The 19,407-nt window shown below is 42.4% G+C and overlaps 1 protein-coding gene across 2 annotated transcripts in view; it reads left to right on the top strand.

Annotated features, from left to right (window-relative positions):
• Window positions 1–19,407, top strand: part of rnf217 (ring finger protein 217) — an 86,224-nt gene that overhangs the window by 54,354 nt on the left and 12,463 nt on the right. Inside the window, exon 5 of one of the 2 annotated variants that reach the window (XM_043684048.2) lies at window positions 3,566–3,637. The exons of the other annotated variant lie outside the window; for it this stretch is intronic. Coding sequence (XP_043539983.1) covers window positions 3,566–3,637 — 72 coding nt within the window. The remainder of the gene's footprint in view (window positions 1–3,565; window positions 3,638–19,407) is intronic. 2 annotated transcript variants of the gene reach the window in all.

Genomic DNA, 19,407 nt, shown 5'->3' with positions numbered 1-19,407 from the left:
TAGGCCCAAGTCCATTGGAGTTTAGAAGAATGAGAATCAAACTTATTGAAAGATATGAGTTACAACCAAAAATAGAATTTACTCAAGAAACACAGCAGATCTGGCAGCATCTGTGAAGAACACATCTTTCATATTCTCAAGTTCACTCCTCAAAGAAGGGTCTTTTTCTTCAGATATTGTAAGATGCTGAGCTTCTCCAGCAATTTTGTTTTGGATCTCCAGCTGCTGCAGTTCTTTGTTCTATTTTATGGAAACACATAAGGGGATTGAGAGGATAGATGCTGAAAGGATGTTTCTTCCTAGAACTAGGCAGCGCAGTTTTAAAATAAAAGGTTGCCTCTTAAAGACAGATGATGAAAGTTGTTTTCTTCTCCCTGAGGGTTTTTGGAATTTTCTAGCCCAGAAAGCAGTGGAGGCCAAGCCATTGAATATTTTGAAGGCCAAGGTAGATTAATAGACAAGGATATTAAAGGTTGTCTGACGTAAGTCTGAATGTGGAGTTGAGGCCATGATCAAGTCAGCCATGACATTTATGGAATTGACCTTCTTCAACTCCTATTTTGGATGTTCATATGCTTCCAATAAAAAGCATCCATCGAGAAGCTGAACAAATGTCCAGCATATGTTATCAGTCTAGAGTTTGAAGTGGAATGTGTGATGATTAACAGCATTTCATAATTCTTCATGATGGTCAGAATTATGGCATATTGGAAATCCCCATGTATGCTATCCTTCCTCCAGATGACTGAGATGAAATCAAGAGTGCTTTTCTGCCATATTTTAGAATTTTAGTAAGTCTTCTGCCTGTGCTGGCTGCCTTGGTTCTCAGTCCACCGATAACCTTTCCAACTTCATGGTGGGCTCAGGTTGTGCTGAAGTAGTGGCAGATTGCATACTCAGGAGTGTGATCAAGATGAGGATTGGAGTCTTGGATGAGGAGATCTTCAAACTACCTCTGTCCTTGATGAACACCACTCCATCCCTTGCTCTCAGTAGGTGATTTGACTGCGCTGAAGAACTTATACATGTCATGGATGCTCACGTGGTTGGATTTTCTGCACTGTTTCTGCCTACTGTCTGTTCCTTATGGAATTTTGTTGAAACTGGACCTTCATTTATCTGTACATCTCTTTCTTTCCCTCTTGTTTTTGTGGTGTGTCCAGTTCAGGAACTCCTTGTGCTTGAGGTTTAATGGCTCCTTTACTCCTAGTCATGCTCGTTAAACTGACCTTGATGTTTCCTGGAAGAGGAACCTTTAGTCTCCTCACAAGTGCTGTTGATATTGAATTTTGCATTGTTTGAGTAGATCTTTTGCAGCAGGTTCCATGAGTTAAAAACTCCTGTGGAGATGCTTTTGCAGCCACTGCCACCTTTGGACCAGCAGGCAGAGGTCTGGATTATGTGAAGATCAATCCAGCAGTAGTTGAGCCAACGCCAGTGTCTAGGGTGAGGATGTTATCATGAGTTTTTGCATTAGCCTCTCTGACACCACAAGTGTTTTGTTATGACAGGATAATATTCTGGCTATTTTGCCAGGAAGCAGAGGACTCTGTGGCTGATGGCTTTTCCTGCACTTTCATTGGCCTATGCCCCTTGCCAGAGGTTTGTATCCTTTTAACTCTGGCATTGAAATCACCAAGGGAGAATTGACCTTGGGGGGGGGGGTGGAGGATGAGGGGGGGGCGGGGGGGGGGGGTGGAGGATGAGGGGGGGGGGGGGGGTGGAGGATGAGGGGGGGGGGGGGGGGGGTGGAGGATGGGGGGGGGGGGGGGGGTGGAGGATGGGGGGGGGGGGGGGGGGTGGAGGATGAGGGGGGGGGGGGGTGGAGGATGAGGGGGGGGGGGGGTGGAGGATGAGGGGGGGGGGGGGGGTGGAGGATGAGGGGGGGGGGGGGTGGAGGATGAGGGGGGGGGGGGGGTGGAGGATGAGGGGGGGGGGGGGGGGGGTGGAGGATGAGGGGGGGGCGAGGAGATGCTTCTACTTGTTGGTTGATGGCACAATGAGGATTCTCAATGTCAGACAGCCCCTCAAATATCAGCATAGAGTTACTGCTGCTAGAACATAATAATGCAATCTCTGGGCATTGCTTCTCCCAATGTGTTAGCAGCTGGTTATGCTGTCACTGCCTGTGTGCCAATCATATTGCTGCTGTTGGTCTCAATCTTACCACTTCCCCCTGGCTGGACTCTCGCTGTCTCTGCAGTTCCTTTATCCCCACTGCACCCTCACTTTGACTAATATAACTGTCAAAGGAAGTTAGATGTACTTTAGAATCTACAAATGAAAAATTCTGTGCTCCTAAAAATACTCCTTTTTGTGAGTTACTTAGAAACTCAAAGACTACTTCAACAGTTGTCTAATTGCAAATTCCTGCCTGATTTTTTTTTCAATAAAAGACATGGAGTTATATATAATGGGAAGTAAGGAAGTAAGAAATAATCTTGGCACTGTGAGCAAGGTGGTTTATAATGCAGCTAGTTAAATATCTGGAAGATTTTATAAAATTCTAAAGCCTGGGGTTAGGTAATGAATACAGTGTTTCCCAAGCATTTGCAAATCCTTCGTAATTTCTAATGACCTTAAATTACATTATTGCTGCAAAAAGACATTGCGCTCAATATTGGCAAGAGCTCAAAAAAATTAACCTCCACTGCACTAGTAGAAACTCAACCATGTCTTCTACCAGTCAGTGAAGTGGTACCAAATTCTAGGCTGTTTTGTGCTGTGAGTCTGTGTTCACCAGCAGCTGGATTAAAATGACGAAGTTAACCTTTTCCATTCACAGTGCAAATGGTCAAGACAGTGACTAGCTGATCTCTACAGGTGAAACAGTTCCTAGGTTCAAATTGTGGTTGGCACTGAGTTAGCCAATCACAATAACATTCGTAGCACGGGTTGCATGTTACCCCTAATTTCCATCCCACAACTAGGAGGTGGATAAGTGAGGATTGAAATGGCTTAGTCATGATCCACGCAGACACCCTGTAAATTCTTTACCTGTAAAGATTTGGAGGTGCCAGTGTTGGACTGGGATGTACAAAGTCAAAAATGACAACACCGGGTTATAGTCCAACAGGTTTATTTGGAAGCACTAACTTTTGGAGCACTGCTCCTTCATCAGGTGGTTGTGCTTTACTGTAAAGAAATTGACACAAATAAAACACAATGCCTTCAGAAAAATTAGAAAAGAAACAGAATGAAACAGCTGTGGCTTTTTTTATTATTGGAATGTTGCAGTCAACTTAGAAATGATTGTTGTATCAATTCCTGCAGTTTTGCATTAAGCGATCCCCCTTCTCCAGCACAATTGGTTGAGCTTTTTGGGACATAAAATGAGGCAAGTACAATTTTTAATATTCCAAGTGTCAGCTTAACTGTCAATATTATGATAGGTTTAGATGCCAACATCAGTGACATGTAAACTGATACCAAAACTCTGTTTGTGTGTCTGCACCCAAATTTGAGTAGCAGTTATAAATAGGTTTGTGCTTTATCACTAAGGTGATAGAGAAGGAAGGCTGTGTCTTTATATACAATTTTTCTAAGAACGATTTTTGTTTTACAGCTGGAAAGTTACTTATAGCTCCTTTGATGCTGGTGTTGGTGGTGGTACTAGGAGCCATAACATTTGTAGTAGGTAAGTCATGTAGCCTTTTGTGACTTGCTCTTAATCCTGAAATAATACTTCAGTAAATGTTCTGGAAGTTCATTGAAGTACTTCAAATGAGAAGTTTTTTCTGTGCAAATGTCTTTGTAACAGTAAGTTCAATGTGTTTCACTCACCTGCATATTCATTCAAGGACTCTTATCAGATTTTTGTTTTCTGAATTTGAATTATCATTGTTCTGTCGACAGAAGTAGTTTCTGTAAGTGCTCATTAGGTAAAATTCCTATCATTTGGAGGGTGCCAAGGAAACTTAGAAATGACTGACCTCACCATCGAGAACCAAATCATGACCAGAATTTTTTTTCAGGCAACTGAAAGCAGCTGACCGGCTGATTAGTTCAGAAAGGAGGCTTTGAAAGTGACAATTATTGGATAGTGGAGGTTGTGCTGCTGAGATGACCATAAGGTCTCTGAAGTCATTGAGGATACAGGGAGGAGCACTCCTGCTCCTCTTGGGTCTGCAGAGTAGTTTATCTGGGGACTCTAGAGTATCCTCAGAGGAATGTTCCCCATTCCTACCTAATACCATGGTAAGAGATCTTATAGAGGGATACTTCAGAAATTGAGCCCATCATTAATATATTTCAATGCATCTAACATCTGTTTGCTTGGTAAAAACTGAAAGAGGTGGCAATGTGGCTCAGTGGTTAGCACTGATGCCACACAGTGCCAGTGACCTGGGTTCAATTCCAGCCTCTGAAAACTGTCTATGTGGAGTTTACACCTCTCCCACTGCCATTGGGTTCCTCTGGGTGCCCCACGTCCTTCCATAGTCCAAAGATGTGCAGGATAGGTGGATTGGCCGTGCTGAATTGCCCATAGTGTCCACGGATGTGTAAGTTAGGTGGATTAGCCGTGGGAAATGCAGGATTACAGGGATCTGGTGGGGAAATGAGTATGGGTGGGATGTTCTTTGGAGAGTCGGTATGGAGTTGTTTAGCCGAACCACCTGTTTCCACACTGGAGGGATTCCATGATTCCATGAACTGTGATGCTCTAAATGGAAAACAAAAATAGAAATTGCTGGTAAAGCTCAGCAGGTCTGTCAGTATGTGTGAAGAGAAATCAGTTGACATTTTGGGTCTGGTGTCCCTTCCTGAGAACTGATGATAGCTAGGAAAATGGTTTTTATATCGAAGATGGGGTGGGGAAGGGACTAAGAAGTAAACAATAGTTGGGGATAGACCTCAAAGAAAGGGAAGAACAGTTGGACAGACAAAGGAATGGATAACAATCTGGTCTGATGGGTGACTAACTGTTAATGGACACTGTTAGTGACTAACATTTGGGTAGGGGTTACTAGCAGACTGTGATATCAAGACCTCGAGTAGGGTTGGGGGCTAGGACATTTGATATTGAGTCCGGAAGGCTGCAGGTCCCCAAGTGGAAAATGAGGTGGTGTTCTTCCAGCTTGCACTAAGCTTCGCTGGAACACTGAGACAGAGATATTGGACAGGGAATGGGGTGGTGTATTGAAGTGGCAGGCAACTGGAAGCGCAGGGTCATATTTGTGGGCAGAATGGAAGTGTTCTGCGAAGCGGGCACCCAGTCTATGCTTAGTTTCCCCAATATGGAGGAGACCACATTTGAGCAGCGAATGCAGTAGACTAGATTGGGTGAAGTGCAGGTAAAGAGCTGCTTCACCTGGAAAATATGTTTGGGCCCTTGGATACTGGGGAGATAAATGGGCACGTGTTACACCTTCAATGTGTGGCGACTTGTCGGGAGTGAAGGCAGAGTGGACCAGGATGCCCCAGGGAGAACGGTCCCTGTGGAAGGCAAAATAAGAGAGGAGAGGGGAGTATGTGGTGGTGGCATCTTGCTGGAGTTGGCAGAAATGGCAGTTAATGATTTTGTGGGTGTCGATGCTGGGAGGGGAATGATACATAAGGACAAGGGGAACCCTATTATTGTTGTGGGATGAAGGAGAGGGAGTGAGGGCCAAACTGCAGGAGATGGGTTGGACCAGGTTGAGGGCCCTGTCATCAACCACACTGGAGCATCCTTCGTTGTGGAAGAAAATGGACATTTCAGAGGCTCGGCAAGGCTCAACACATTCCAGGCAGTTGAAGAATGCTACATTGTTCTCAAACTTGGGCAATTTCATTGAATTAGGTTGGATCAGTTGGAATACAGGGGCCATTTTGGATAAAGAACTGGCTTGGAGGTAAAAGACAGAGCGTGATGGTGGAGGGTTGTTTTTCAGACTGGAGGCCTGTGACCAGTGGAGTGCCACAAGGATTGTTGCTGGGTTCACTACTTTTCATCATTAATATAAATGATTTGGATGTGAACATAGGTATAATTAGTAAGTTTGCAGATGACATCAAAATTGAAGATGTAGTGGACAGCAATGAAGGTTACCTCCGAGGACAATAGGATCTTGTTCACATGGACCAATGGGCTGAGGAGTGGCAGATGGAATTTAATTTCAATAACTGCATTTTGTAAAAGCACATCAGGGCAAGACTTATATACTTAATGGTAAGGTCCTGGGGAGTGTTGCTGAACAAATAGACCTTGGATTGCAGGTTCATAGCTCCTTGAAAGTGGAGTCATAGGTAGACAGGATAGTGAAGAAGGCATTTAGTATGCTTTCCTTTATTGATCAGTATGGAGTACAGGAGTTGGGAGGTCATGTTGCAGCTGCACAGGACATTGGCTCGACCACTTTTGGAATATTGCATGCAATTCTGGTCTCCTTCCTATCTGAGATATGTTGTGAAACTTGAAAGGGTTCAGAAAAGATTTACAAGGATATTGCCAGGGTTGGAGGATTTGAGCTATAGGGAAAGGCTGAATAGGCTGGGGCTGTCTTCACTGGAGCTTCGGAGGCTGAGGGATGACCTCATAGAGGTTTATAAAATCATGAGTGGGATGAATAAGGTAAATAAACGAGGTCTGGGAGTCTAGAGCTAGAGGGCATAGGTTTAGGGTGAGTGAGGAAAGATTTAAAAGGGAGCAAAGCAGCAACGTTTTTCAGAGGTATGGAATGAGTTGCCAGAGGAAGTGGTAGAGGTTGATACAATTATAACGTTTAAAAGGCATTTGGATGGGTATATGAATAGGAAGGATTTAAAGGGATATGGGTCAAGTGCTGGCAAGTGAGACTAGATTAATTTAGGATATCTGGTTGATGTGGCGAGTTGTACTGAAGGGTCTGTCTCTGTGCTGTACATCTGAGTCTATAAATTATTATTATAGAAAACATATTGAGTCTATGTTGTCAATTGATGGCGTTATTCAGAACATTAGTTGGCTCAACCTGTCCTGAACTGTCATGGCTTTCCTTATAACTCTTCTATACATTTTCAAAAGATTGAACAATATTTCTAAAGTTAACCAGAAATAACTGCGTCAAAGATTCTCAAGTGCTCATGATTCTTGCATTCAAACCTGATTTCATGCAAGGCACTTGTATAGCCAGGCTCCAAAGAAATATTTTAAAAACTGAAGAGAATTAGAAGTGCTAAGAACTGATATTGACTTCTTAAAATCTTTTCACAACCCACATGAGTTCTGGAATAATTCTGAACAGGAAATTCTACAGTTGCTTTGAGTTACTTCCTGTTAACAACAACTTTGATACCTAGTCTTGTGTTAAAGGGAGAATTTTTAATATAAACCATAGATGTCATGTTACATGCCATCTGAATACAAGTAGGTTTGATTTTCAGTTGTGGAAATCTAAACTAGAGAATAAAGAAATCAATAAACAATTGCACAATACCTACAATTGACAGAGATAAATGAATAGAGCAGAAAGTAAGTTATGTTGATTTTCCCCTGTTTTACATTACACCCTCCGTAACTAACCTTTAAACTTGCAGATGAATGAGGTGCCTTCAGTATTTGCTTGACTGTGTTGTAGTTACTTCACAATGCTGCTGCAAATATGATCATAATATCTGATTTAGTCATATGGCATAGCAACAGGCTATTTGGCCCATCATGCCTATGCTAACCAACAAACATCCGACTATATTAATCCCATTTATCTGCATTTGATCCAAAGCTCTGGCTTTAAAGTGCTCATCCAAATGCTTCTCAAATTCTGCCACCCTCTCGGGCAGTGCATTCCATGACGAGATTTTTCCTCAGATCTTCTCTAAACCACTTACTCTTCACCTTAACCTTATGCCATGAAGTAAAAATTCTCACAATCTACCCTATCTATGCCTCTCTCAATCCTGTATAGCTCAATCAGATCCCTCCCTCAGCCTCCTCTGCTCCAAAGAAAACAACCTAGCTAATCTAGACACTCCTCATAACTGAGACTTTCCATCCCAGGCAACATTCTGGTGAATTTCCTCTGCACCCTCTCCAATGCACTCACATCCTTCTTTTCATGTGGTGACCAGAACTGTACGCAGTATTCCATTTTTAGCCTAACAAATGCTCTATAAAGTTGCAACATAGAACATCGAACAATAGAGCACAGGAACGGGCCCTTTTTTGCCCAAGATGTTGTACTGAACATACATCAAATTAAACTAAGCATTTCTGCCTGCCTTTGGTTCATGTCCCACCATTCCTGCATAGTCATGTGCTTTTCTAAAGGTTTCTTAAATGCCCCTATTGTATCTGCCACCTCTGGCAACATGTTTCCACACTCCTACCACTTTCTCTGTTTAAAAAAAATTGCCCTCACATTTCCTTTGAACTTTTCCCCTCACCTTAAGTGCATGTCTCCTCATTTTAGATATTTCAACTTTAGGGGATAAAGATTCTGACAATCAGCCCTATCAATGCATCTCATAATTTTATAGATTTCTATCAAGTCTCCCCTCAGTCTCTGCTGCCTCAGGTTTTTTCTGGCCTCTCCTTATAGCTCACACCCACTAATCCAGGCATCCTAGTAAACCTCTCCAAAGCCTCCACAACCTTCCTATAACATGGCAATTAGAATCGAACGCAATACCCTCGGGTGTGGCCTAACCAAAGTCTTATGAAGATGCAACATGACGTCCTGACTCTTGTACTCAATTCCTCGACCAATAAAGGCAAGCATGCTATATATATGCCTTTTCCACACTATCTACTTGAGTGGCCACTTTCAGGGAGCTAGAACTTGAACCCCAAGATCCTTGTGTACATCAATGCTGTTCAGGGTCCTACCATTACTTCAACATTTGCTGTCCCAAAGTGCAGCACCTCATGCTTACCTGGATTAAACTCCATCTGCCATTTCTCCACCCATACCTGCAACTGATCTATATCTTGCTGTATCCATTGACAACCTTTTACACTATCCACAACTTCACTGATCTTTATATTGTCTGCTAACTTACTAACCCACCCATCTACATTTTCAGCCAAGTCATTTATGCGTATCGCAAACAGCAGAGGTCCCAGTACAGATCCCTGCAGAGCACCACTAGTCACGGACCTCCATCCTGAAAACACCATTCCACCACTACTGTCTGCCTTCTATGGGCAAGCCAGCTCTGAACCCACACAACCAAGACACCATGGGTCCCATGCATCTTAATCTTCTGGATGAGCCTACCAGAGGGACCTTGCCAATAGCCTTATTAATATCCCGGTAAACAACAGACACTGCTCTACATTGATCGATCACCTTCTTCACCTCCTTGAAAAATTCAATCAGGTTAGTAAGATGTGACCAGCTCCACGCAAAGCCATGTTGACTGTCCTTAATTATGCTGCTTTTCCAAATGTGCATAAATCCCATCCTTAAGAATTCTGTCCAATAGCTTCCCAAACACTGATGTGAGACTCACCAGTCTATATTTTCCTGGATTATCCCTATTTCCCTCTTGAACAGAGGAACAACATTAGCTACTCGCCAGTCCTCTGGGACCCCTCCAGTGGCTAATAAGGATACAAAGATTTTGGTCAAATCCTCAGGGATCTCCTCTCTTGCATCTCTCTCAATAACCTGGGGTAGATATCATTTGGCCCTGGAGACTTATCCATCTTAATGCTCTTCAAGAGACTGAACACCACTTCTTTCTTGATCTGAGAATGCTGTAACATGCTCCACACAAATCTCTCTAGCCTCTATATCCTTTCTCCTAGGTGAATACTAATGCAACTTACTCATTTAGGATCTGACCCATATCCTCTGCCTCCAAGCACATTCCCTCCTTTATCCTTGAGTGGTCCTACCTTCTCCCTAGTTATCCTCTTGTTTTCAAAGTGTGTATAGGATGCCTTGGGATTCTACTTGCCAAGGTCATTTCATGGCCCCTTCTTGCTCTTCTAATTCAACAAGACGTCCCTGCTTCTGTCTTGTATGCCCCGGCTCATGAAGGCAAATATCCCATTTGCCACTTTCATGACCCCGGTTGCCTGTATTGATACCTTCAGGGTTCTGTAGGCTTGTACCATCATGGTCCCTTTGTTCCTCAGTATTCCTTAGAAACCTGAAAATGTGTTGCTGGAACAGCGCAGCAGGTCAGGCAGCATCCAGGGAACAGGAGAATCGACGTTTCAGGCATAAGCCCTTCTTCAGGTTTCCTGAAGAAGGGCTTATGCCCGAAACGTCGATTCTCCTGTTCCCTGGATGCTGCCTGACCTGCTGAGCTGTTCCAGCAACACATTTTCAGCTCCGATCTCCAGCATCTGCAGACCTCACTTAATCCTTAGAGACCTAGCATTCATTGTGTACATCCTCTTTTTAGACCTCCCAAAATGCATCACCTCACAACTATCAGGATTACATTCCATCCACCATTGCTGATCAATACCAGACTGAAGTCTGAGACCATCCTTCCCCAGTATCATCAACACCCCAATTTTCGTGTCATCTGTAAACTTACTAATTATATTTGTGTATTCACATCCAAGTTGTTAAAGTACATAACAAACAGCAAGGGTCCCAGTACTCATCCCTGTGTTACATTGCTGGTCATAAACTTCCAGTCACAGAGATAACTCTCCAACATCACCCTCTGCGTCCTGTTTGCAAGCCTCTTTGTTATGTCTCTCCATCATTAGGTCAGAGATGGGGCTGTTCACTGAAGTTTCATCAATCAGCTCCATTTATAATTACTCAGAAAATGTTGCAATTCATGCTCTTCTGTCGCATGCTCTGGACAGAATTCAACAGAAGGTAACATTTGTGTCACTCTCATACTGGGCAATGACCATCTCCAACTTGAGGAAATGGTGGTGAGGCATCTTTAACTGCTCTATTCTGAGTGATTTAGGTACAGTTACAATTCTGATAGGGAAGGACTTCATCGAGTCCTCCATCTAGATGGTAGAGGTTTGGAAGGTCCTGTCAAAACAGGTTTGACTAGTTGCAGCAGTGCGTCTTATAGATGATACATACTGCCAGTGTTTTCCAGTTGTGGATGGGATGTTATCAAGCAGGCTGTTTTGCTCTATATGGTGTAAAACATTGAGTATTGTTGGAGGTGCATTCAATCGTGGATATAAAGAGTATTCCATTACAGCCCTGACATGTACCTTATAATGGTAGCATAGCTTTGGGGAACAAAGATGAGTTATTAAATGCAGAATACTCAGCTTCTTTCTTACCCTTTCGGCACAATGTTTGTGTTAAGTTTTAAGTCAATAGTGACCTCATGAATGTTGATGTAGGGGGATTTACTAATTGTAATTGAATATTAAGGGGAGCAGGTTACACTTTCCCTTAGTGGAGCTGGTCATTAAGGCGTATTTTAGTCATCACCCCATTATATTAAATGGCATTTCCACAGCCAAATGTCTTCTACTGGGGGTCAGCATTGACTGGAAGCTGAAGTGGACGTGCCTTTGCCACTACAGAAGTTAGAGGTTGGATATTTTGTGTGAGTGACTCATATCCTGACTCCCCAGAGCCTGTCCGCCCCCTCAAAGCATATGATGGCATATTTTCCACTTGCCTGAATGGTTGCAGCTACATGAGTCATGACAAAAAAATGTGAGCAATGGAGCCTTGCCTTAAGCATGGTAAGTTGACTGTGAGATTGTTCTAGGCAGGGTGGAGTAACCTGCTTATTTGATGGAATCTCTTAAATACAAAGATTGGATTCTGGCTTTATGACTACAACCATCAAACTTTATAGTGAATTAAAGAGCTATAGTGTGTCATCCACTGGATGGCTCAATGAATTTATACAACAAGCATGAATTAATGTATGAAGAGTATGAAGTTGCCACAATGCATTACAAGTCTGCTTAGTTGATCTCAATTTGCACAGAGTTTCACAGGGAAAGTCAAACAAAGTTTTAAGCTGTGATCACCACAAATGCTTGTGTGGTGAAAAATATTGGGATGATTTGGCTGTGTACTTCGCTTGTTCACTGGGTATTCAAAGGGGATTTTGCATCTTACTCTGGAAAAGAAATACAGAGTAATTAAAACAGCTCAGACTAGATTTTCTGGTACAAGTTTAATTTATATCTGAACGGCTCGAAACAAGTGAAGAGCTTGCCTGGTTCCTGTTTGTAATGTCTGATTAATTCATAGCTTGATGGGAAGTCATAAATAACTTTGTGTAGATGCCACTGTTATCTGTCCCTCAGTTTAAGCATGATATCAACTTGGGGTTGTGAGTTCCTGCCACAGCTCTCTGTGACTGAACAAGTTGATTCTTGATACACAGACTTTGGCTTGGATTATACAAGAATGCTCATCTCATGTTAGGAATGGTAAATTCCTGGTAAAGTAATATTTTGAGAAATAAAAGGAAGTGGCAGAATAGGAGGCTGGTGCTTCTTGATCTTAGGAGATGCCCAAAAGCCTGATCAACAAACAACAAGCCAAGTCAAAAGAAAATCAAGCCTGTTTGAAGCTTGAGAAGTGCCCATATTAAGAATATCTTAAAACACATAAGGGTAGATAAATCCCCAGGACCTGACCAAGACCAGACTTTGTGGGAAGCTAGGAAAGTGATTGCTGGGCCCCTTGCTGAGATATTTGTATCATGGATAGCCACGTTGAGATGCCAGAACACTGGAGGTTAGCTAATCTGTTGCCATTATTTAAAAAAGGTGGTAAGGAAAAGCCAGGGAACTACAGACTTGTGAGCCTGATGTCAGTGGTGGGTTAGTTTTGGAGGGGATTCTGAGGGACAGGGTTTACATGTATTTGGAAAAGCAAGAACTGATTAGGAATAATCAGTGTGGCTTTGTGCATGGGAAATCATGTCTCACTAATTTGGTTGAGTTTCTTGAAGAAGTGACAAAGAAGACTAATGAAGGCAGAGCAGTGGATATTGTCCATATGGACTTCAGCAAGGCGTTCAATGAAGTTCTGCGTGGTAGACTGGTTAGCAAGGTTAGATCACATGGAATTCGGGGAGAGCTGGTCATTTGGATACAAAATTGGCTTGAAGGTAGGAGACAAATAGTGGTGGAGGAGGATGGTCTTTCAGAATGGAGGCCTGTGACCAGCAGTGTGCTGCAAAGATCAGAGCTAGGTTCACTGTTTATTGTCCTTTGCGTAAATGATTTGGATATGAATATAGGAGGTTTGGTTTGGAAATTTGCAGATAACACCAAAATTGGTGGTGTAGTGGACAGCAAAGAAGGTTATCTCTGAATACAATGGAATCTTGAACAGATGGGCCATTGGGCCAAAGAGTGGCAAATGATTTTATTTTTGATAAATGTGAGATGTTGCATTTTGGAAAGGCAAACCAAGGAAGAACTTGTTTACTTAATGGTAAGGTTCTGGAGAGTGTTGCCGAACAAAGAGACTTTGGAGCGCAGGTTCATGGTTCCTTGAAGGTGGAGTCGCAGATAGACAGGGTGGTGAAGGTGTTTGGTGTACTTGCCTTATTGGTCAGTGCATTGAGTATAGGAATTGGGAGTATGTTGCAGCTGTACAGGACATTGATTAGGCCACTTCTCGAATACTGGGTTCAATTTTGCACTCCCTGTTATTGGAAAAATGTTATGTGATTGAAAGAATCATAGAATCCCTACAGTGTGGAAATAGGCCATTTGACCCAACAAAGTCCACACCGACCCTCTGACGAGTAACCCTCCCAAACTCATTCCCCTATCCTATTACTGTACATTTACCCCTGACTAATGCACCTAACCTACCGATCCCTGAGTACTGTGTGCAATTTAGCATAGCCAATTCACCTAACCTGCACATCTTTAAATTGTGGGAGGAAACTGGAGCACCCAGTGGAAACCCACACTGACACTGAGAGAATGTGAAAACTTCTCACAGACAGTTGCTCGAGGCTGGAATCGAACCCATGTCCCTGGTGCTGTGACACAGCAGTGCTAATACTGAGCCACCTGCCGTCCCAAGGGTGCAGAAAAGGTTTACAAGGATATTGCCAGGTTTGGAGGGTTTAAGCTGTAGGGAGAAGCCAAATAACCTGGAACTATTTTCCTTGGAGGATCAGAGGCTGAGGGGTTTATAGACCAGAGGTTTATAAAATCATGAAGGGTGTGAATTGGATGAATAGCCAAAGTCTTTTTCCCAGGGTAGGAGAGTCTAAAACTCGAGGGCATAGGTTTAAGGTGAGAGGGGGGAAGAGTTAAAGGGGACCCAAAAGGTAGCTTTTTCATGCAGAGGGTGGTGTATGTACGGAATGAGCTGCCAGAGCAAGCGATGGAGGCTGGTACAATTGCAACATTGAAAAAGCATCTGGATGGGTTTATGAATAGGAAGGGTTTAGAGGAAAATGGGCGAAATGCTGGCAAATAGGACTAGATTATTATAGGATATCATCAGCTTGGATGAGTTAGAAAAAGGGTCTGTTTCCATGCTGTACATCTCTAGGTAACAATAAGCCTGGCATTAATTCTCCTGTTGGCACCTAAAGTGGAAAGAGTACTGTTTAAAACAGTTGCAATAAAGATAGTGCAGTTTACAACAGCTCAACACATTGTGACTATAAGGAGTCAGAAGCAGCTGCACTGACTTTACAGTGGGTGAAATAGCTCTACATCTGAAACAAAAAAAATGTTGCTGGAGAAACCCAACAGGTCTGGTAACATCTGTGGAGAGAAAGCAGAGTTAACATTTTGCGTCCAGTGACCCTTCTTCAGAACTCCATGAAGGAACAGGAGTCATGGATTCCCTCTATAGTTTGTTTCCTCGCAGAAAGAGGAAGAAAAATAACCATTCTGGCTCAGTAACAAATCAGTGGCATCTTTACTTAAGATGTAGTATGCTGGAACATTAATATGTATAGTCCCTGGGCAGGATAGTGTGTCAACAATATAGTAAAATATTAATGAGCAAAACTGGCCTTGTATTGCTGATTGTGAATGTTTTTGCCTGGATAAGTTATGGGTGTCTGCTTTCACAGCCAATCTAACTTATAGCCATTATTTCCTGTGTAAGCTCCATGTTAATATTTCTGTATGCTTTATTTCATAGAACTGTATTCAGCAGTGCTGTTTCTTTTCCCTTCAAGTAAAGAGAAAATTCAAAGAAATGCACAGGAGATCAATCAATCAATCAGCATTTGTAAAGAGGGCAGACAAGTTAGGGCATTTTAGACATGAAGCCTCCATTATGTCTCTGAATGGGCTATATATATATCCCACAGCCTCATCCAGTACTGTTTGGTAGCCTGTAATTCACATCAAAATGAAGACAAAGTAGAGATTTTGGAGTGAGAAGTGATTGCTGGGCCTCTTGCTAAGATATTTGTATCATCGATAGTCACAGGTGAGGTGCCGGAAGAGTGGAGGTTAGCAAACGTGGTGCCACTGTTTAAGAAGGGCGGTAAAGACAAGCCAGGGAACTATAGACCGGTGAGCCTGACCTCAGTGGTGGGCAAGTTGTTGGAGGGAATCCTGAGGGACAGGATATACATGTATTTGGAAAGACAAGGACTGATTAGGGATAGTTAACATGGCTTTGTGCATGGGAAATCATGTCTCACAAACTTGATTGAGTTTTTTTTGAAGAAGTAACAAAGAGGATTGATGAGGGCAAAGCAGTAGATGTGATCTATATGGACTTCAGTAAGGCGTTTGAAAAGGTTCCCCATGGGAGACTGATTAGCAAGGTTAGATCTCATGGAATACAGGGAGAACTAGCCATTTGGATACAGAACTGGTTCAAAGATCAAAGACAGAGGGTGGTGGTGGAGGGTTGCTTTTCAGACTGGAGGCCTGTGACCAGTGGAGTGCCACAAGGATCGGTGCTGGGCCCTCTACTTTTTGTCATTTACATAAATAATTTGGATGCGAGCATAAGAGGTACACTTAGTAAGTTTGCAGATGACACCAACATTTGAGGTGTCGTGGACAACGAAGAGGATTACCTCAGATTACAACAGGATCTTGACCAGATGGGCTGAGAATAAGCAGATGGAGTTTAATTCCGATAAATACGAGGTGCTGCATTTTGGTAAAGCAAATCTCAGCAGGACTTGTACATCTTAATGGTAAGGTCCTAGGGAGTGTTGCTGAACAAGGAGACCTTGGAGTGCAGGTTCATAGCTCCTTGAAAGTGGAGTTGCAGGTAGATAGGAGAGTGAAGAAGGCGTTTTGTATGCTTTCCTTTATTGGTCATAGTATTGAGCACAGGAGTTGGGAGGTCATGTTGAGGCTGTACAGGACATTGGTTAGGCCACTGTTGGAATATTGTGTGCAATTCTGGTCTCCTTCCTATCGGAAAGATGTTGTGAAACTTGAAAGGGTTCAGGAAAGATTTACAAGGATGTTGCCAGGATTGGAGGATTTGAGCTATAGGAAGACACTAAACAGGCTGGAGCTGTTTTCCCTGGAGCGTCGGAGGCTGAGGGGTAACCTTATAGAGGTTTACAAAATTATGAGGGGCATGGATATGATAAATAGGCAAAGTCTTTTCCCTGGGGTCGGGGGAGTCCAGAACTAGAGGGTATAGGTTTAGGGTGAGAGGGGAAAGATATAAAAGAGACCTAAGGGGCAACTTTTTCACACAGAGGGTGGTGCATGTATGGAATGAGCTGCCAGAGGGAGTGGTGGAGGCTGGTACAATTGCAACATTTAAGAGGCATTTGGATGGGTGTATGAATAGGAAGGGTTTGGAGGGATATGGGCCGGGTGCTGGCAGATGGGACTAGATTGGGTTGGGATATCTGGTCAGCATGGACAGGTTGGACCGAAGGGTCTGTTTCCATGCTGTACATCTCTATGACTCTAGATCTCAGTCAGATAAGTGGTCTGCGAAAGGATTCCCCATTTTAACAAGACATGCTAGGTCAGGTTCAAAATTGGCTTAGTGATAGGAATAAAAGGGTAATGAGCAATGCATGTGTTGCAAGTGGCAAATGGTTTCCAGTGGTGTTACAGCTCAGTGTTGGGTCTTTGTTGTTTGTGGCAATTATTAATAATTTAGACTCAAACATGGGAGGCATGATCAGATAATTTGCCAGGAGGTTTTTATCGTAAAGAGAAAGATTAACAATGGTATAATGATTAGATTTAGATTACATTACAGTGTGGAAACAGGCCCTTCGGCCCAACAAGTCCACACCGACCCGCCGAAGCACAACCCACCCATACCCCTACATTTACCCCTTACCTAACACTACGGGCAATTTAGCTTGGCCAATTCACCTAACCCGCACATTTTTGGACTGTGGGAGGAAACCAGAGCACCTGGAGGAAACCCACGCAGACACAGGGAGAATGTACTGTAAGCTATTTGTTGAGTGGGCATAAAAATGGCAAGTGATATGCCATTTGAATAATTGTGAGGTTATGGATTTTGAAAAGGTAAACAAAGTGAGGGTATACTCAATAAATCGGAAGGTATTGAGAGGGGTAGAAGAAGTGAGAGATGTTGGAATGCATGTTCGTATGTCCCTGGAGGTGGCAGGGCAATTTGTTAAGATGGTGAAGGAGATATGTTGGAGGCTTTCCCTCATGAGGAAAGGTGTTGAATACAAAAACAGGCTGGAAGTTTGAAACTGTAAAAGACAGTGGTTAGGCGACAGATGAAGTTCTGTCTTTTTTTTTTGTTACCATGTTACAAGCAGGATGTAATTGCTCTCGAGAGCTATGATGGAAGATTGGATAGGCTAGGACTGTCTTCCTTCAGGAGGCTGAGGGGTGACTTAATGGAAGTGTATTAAAAAAAGGGCTTGGATAGAGTGGACGGTGGAGACCAGTTTCCCATTGCAGAGAAGTCAGTTACCAACAGGCAGATCGAAGGTCGAAGGATTTGAGGGGAAATGAGCAAAACCCTTTTCACCCAGAAAGTGGTGCACGTCTGGAATTTGCTGCCCAGTTTGATGTTCAAGGCAGAAGCCATTGACTCTTTTAAATGCTTTCTGGATTTGTGCCTGAACTCTTGACCAGGTGCTGGGAATGGGTTGAGAATGGACAACTAGTTTATTCAGCTGGCAGACATGATAGTGTGAAAGGCCTCTCTCTGAGCTGTCACTTTTCTATGGTTCTATAATGCCTTATTCAAGGGCTTACCTTTAATTACTTTCGTGTGCAAATGTTTCAACTGATTCAAATTAAGTATATTAAAAACTGTGTAACTAAGCTGACCTAACATATGTAAACTATAATGCAGGGGTTAACAAAACTGTGTTAGGACCTTGTTATGCTCATGTCATGATATTTTTATAATAGCCTTACCTCAATTATCGGATTTGACGAGAGCCTTTCCCAAATTTAACTATCAAATTTCAGAAAAGGAAAAGCCAAGCTGTTACACAATTTTAAAAAGCAACGATCAGATAATAATTGAATTGAGAGCATATAGATTTTTCTGATAACTGCTGACCAATTTGTTGATATCCTTTAATACAGTATAGTACCATGACTATCAACATTCATTAGTTTTCATTAATCTTTAGTACAATGGAGTCCTATCTAAAATTAATTCCATTTTGACAGGTAAAACAGTGCTGAGGTACTTAATGTTATCAAGTTTAAAATTTGATTTAAAATGAGAAGATGTCTTATCTGAAACACTTAGGTTATAGAGTTCTGAATCAATTGTAAGCAAGCTGCACTGCCCATTAGAAGTGGATGAACTAGAAATTCTCAAGGTCAAGACAAGTCCAAGCCCAAGGCTGTGGTAAAAAAATGCAGCTTGTTTTTTAAACCAGATCTAACTTTTCCTCTTAATTTACATTTTTTAAGGACAAGCACATAGTGGGAGAGTCTATTTCCTAAGCTTATTAGTATTGTTCCTTCATTAAAGTGAATATTTTATCCAAGATATAAGTGAAGAGCACTGATGCAATTGTCTAGATTACCCAATCAGCATTGTGTGAATGGTAATCAAGACAAATTTACATGATATTAAAATATTATCAATTAAAAATGACTCTTTGATTTTTTTAAATGACAAAGCAAAGCTAGCAGAATACGTCCAGCACGAATTAGTTCCCCATCTGTTATTTAAGAAAGTTTGATTTCAGTTGAAATACTGTCCAGGTGTATTTCATTGTGTATGGATTTAATTGGGAATGTATCAAAACTCCCATTGCCGATCATCATGAAAAGACTGATGCTTAAAAAGTACAAAAATGAGAACAGAGCAATATTTCATTGTAATATCCCCTGCCCCCCCTCCTCTCCATACCCCAAACATTGGAATAAACTGCTAGTATCCTCTGGTTGAACACAAATATGAAGGGTGAACACTTGGGTTTTACCAGTAGGCTGCTCACGGAACTGTACTGCAACCTGAGACACCAATTACAGAAAATAAGTAAAAAGGTTGAAAATAAGTAAAAACAACCTTCTTTACTTAAGTAATGCATTTCCCAACCATAAAAAACTGCCACATTGGGTTTGCCATTGCACAGATTACTTTGATTTATGTTATGGGAGCAATC

Source organism: Chiloscyllium plagiosum, unplaced genomic scaffold (genome assembly GCF_037043375.1).
Source record: "Chiloscyllium plagiosum isolate Xiang-an unplaced genomic scaffold, Cpla_swu_hap1 HiC_scaffold_3, whole genome shotgun sequence".
NCBI classification, from domain to species: Eukaryota; Metazoa; Chordata; class Chondrichthyes; order Orectolobiformes; family Hemiscylliidae; genus Chiloscyllium; species Chiloscyllium plagiosum.
This window is presented reverse-complemented; position numbering and strand designations above follow the sequence as displayed.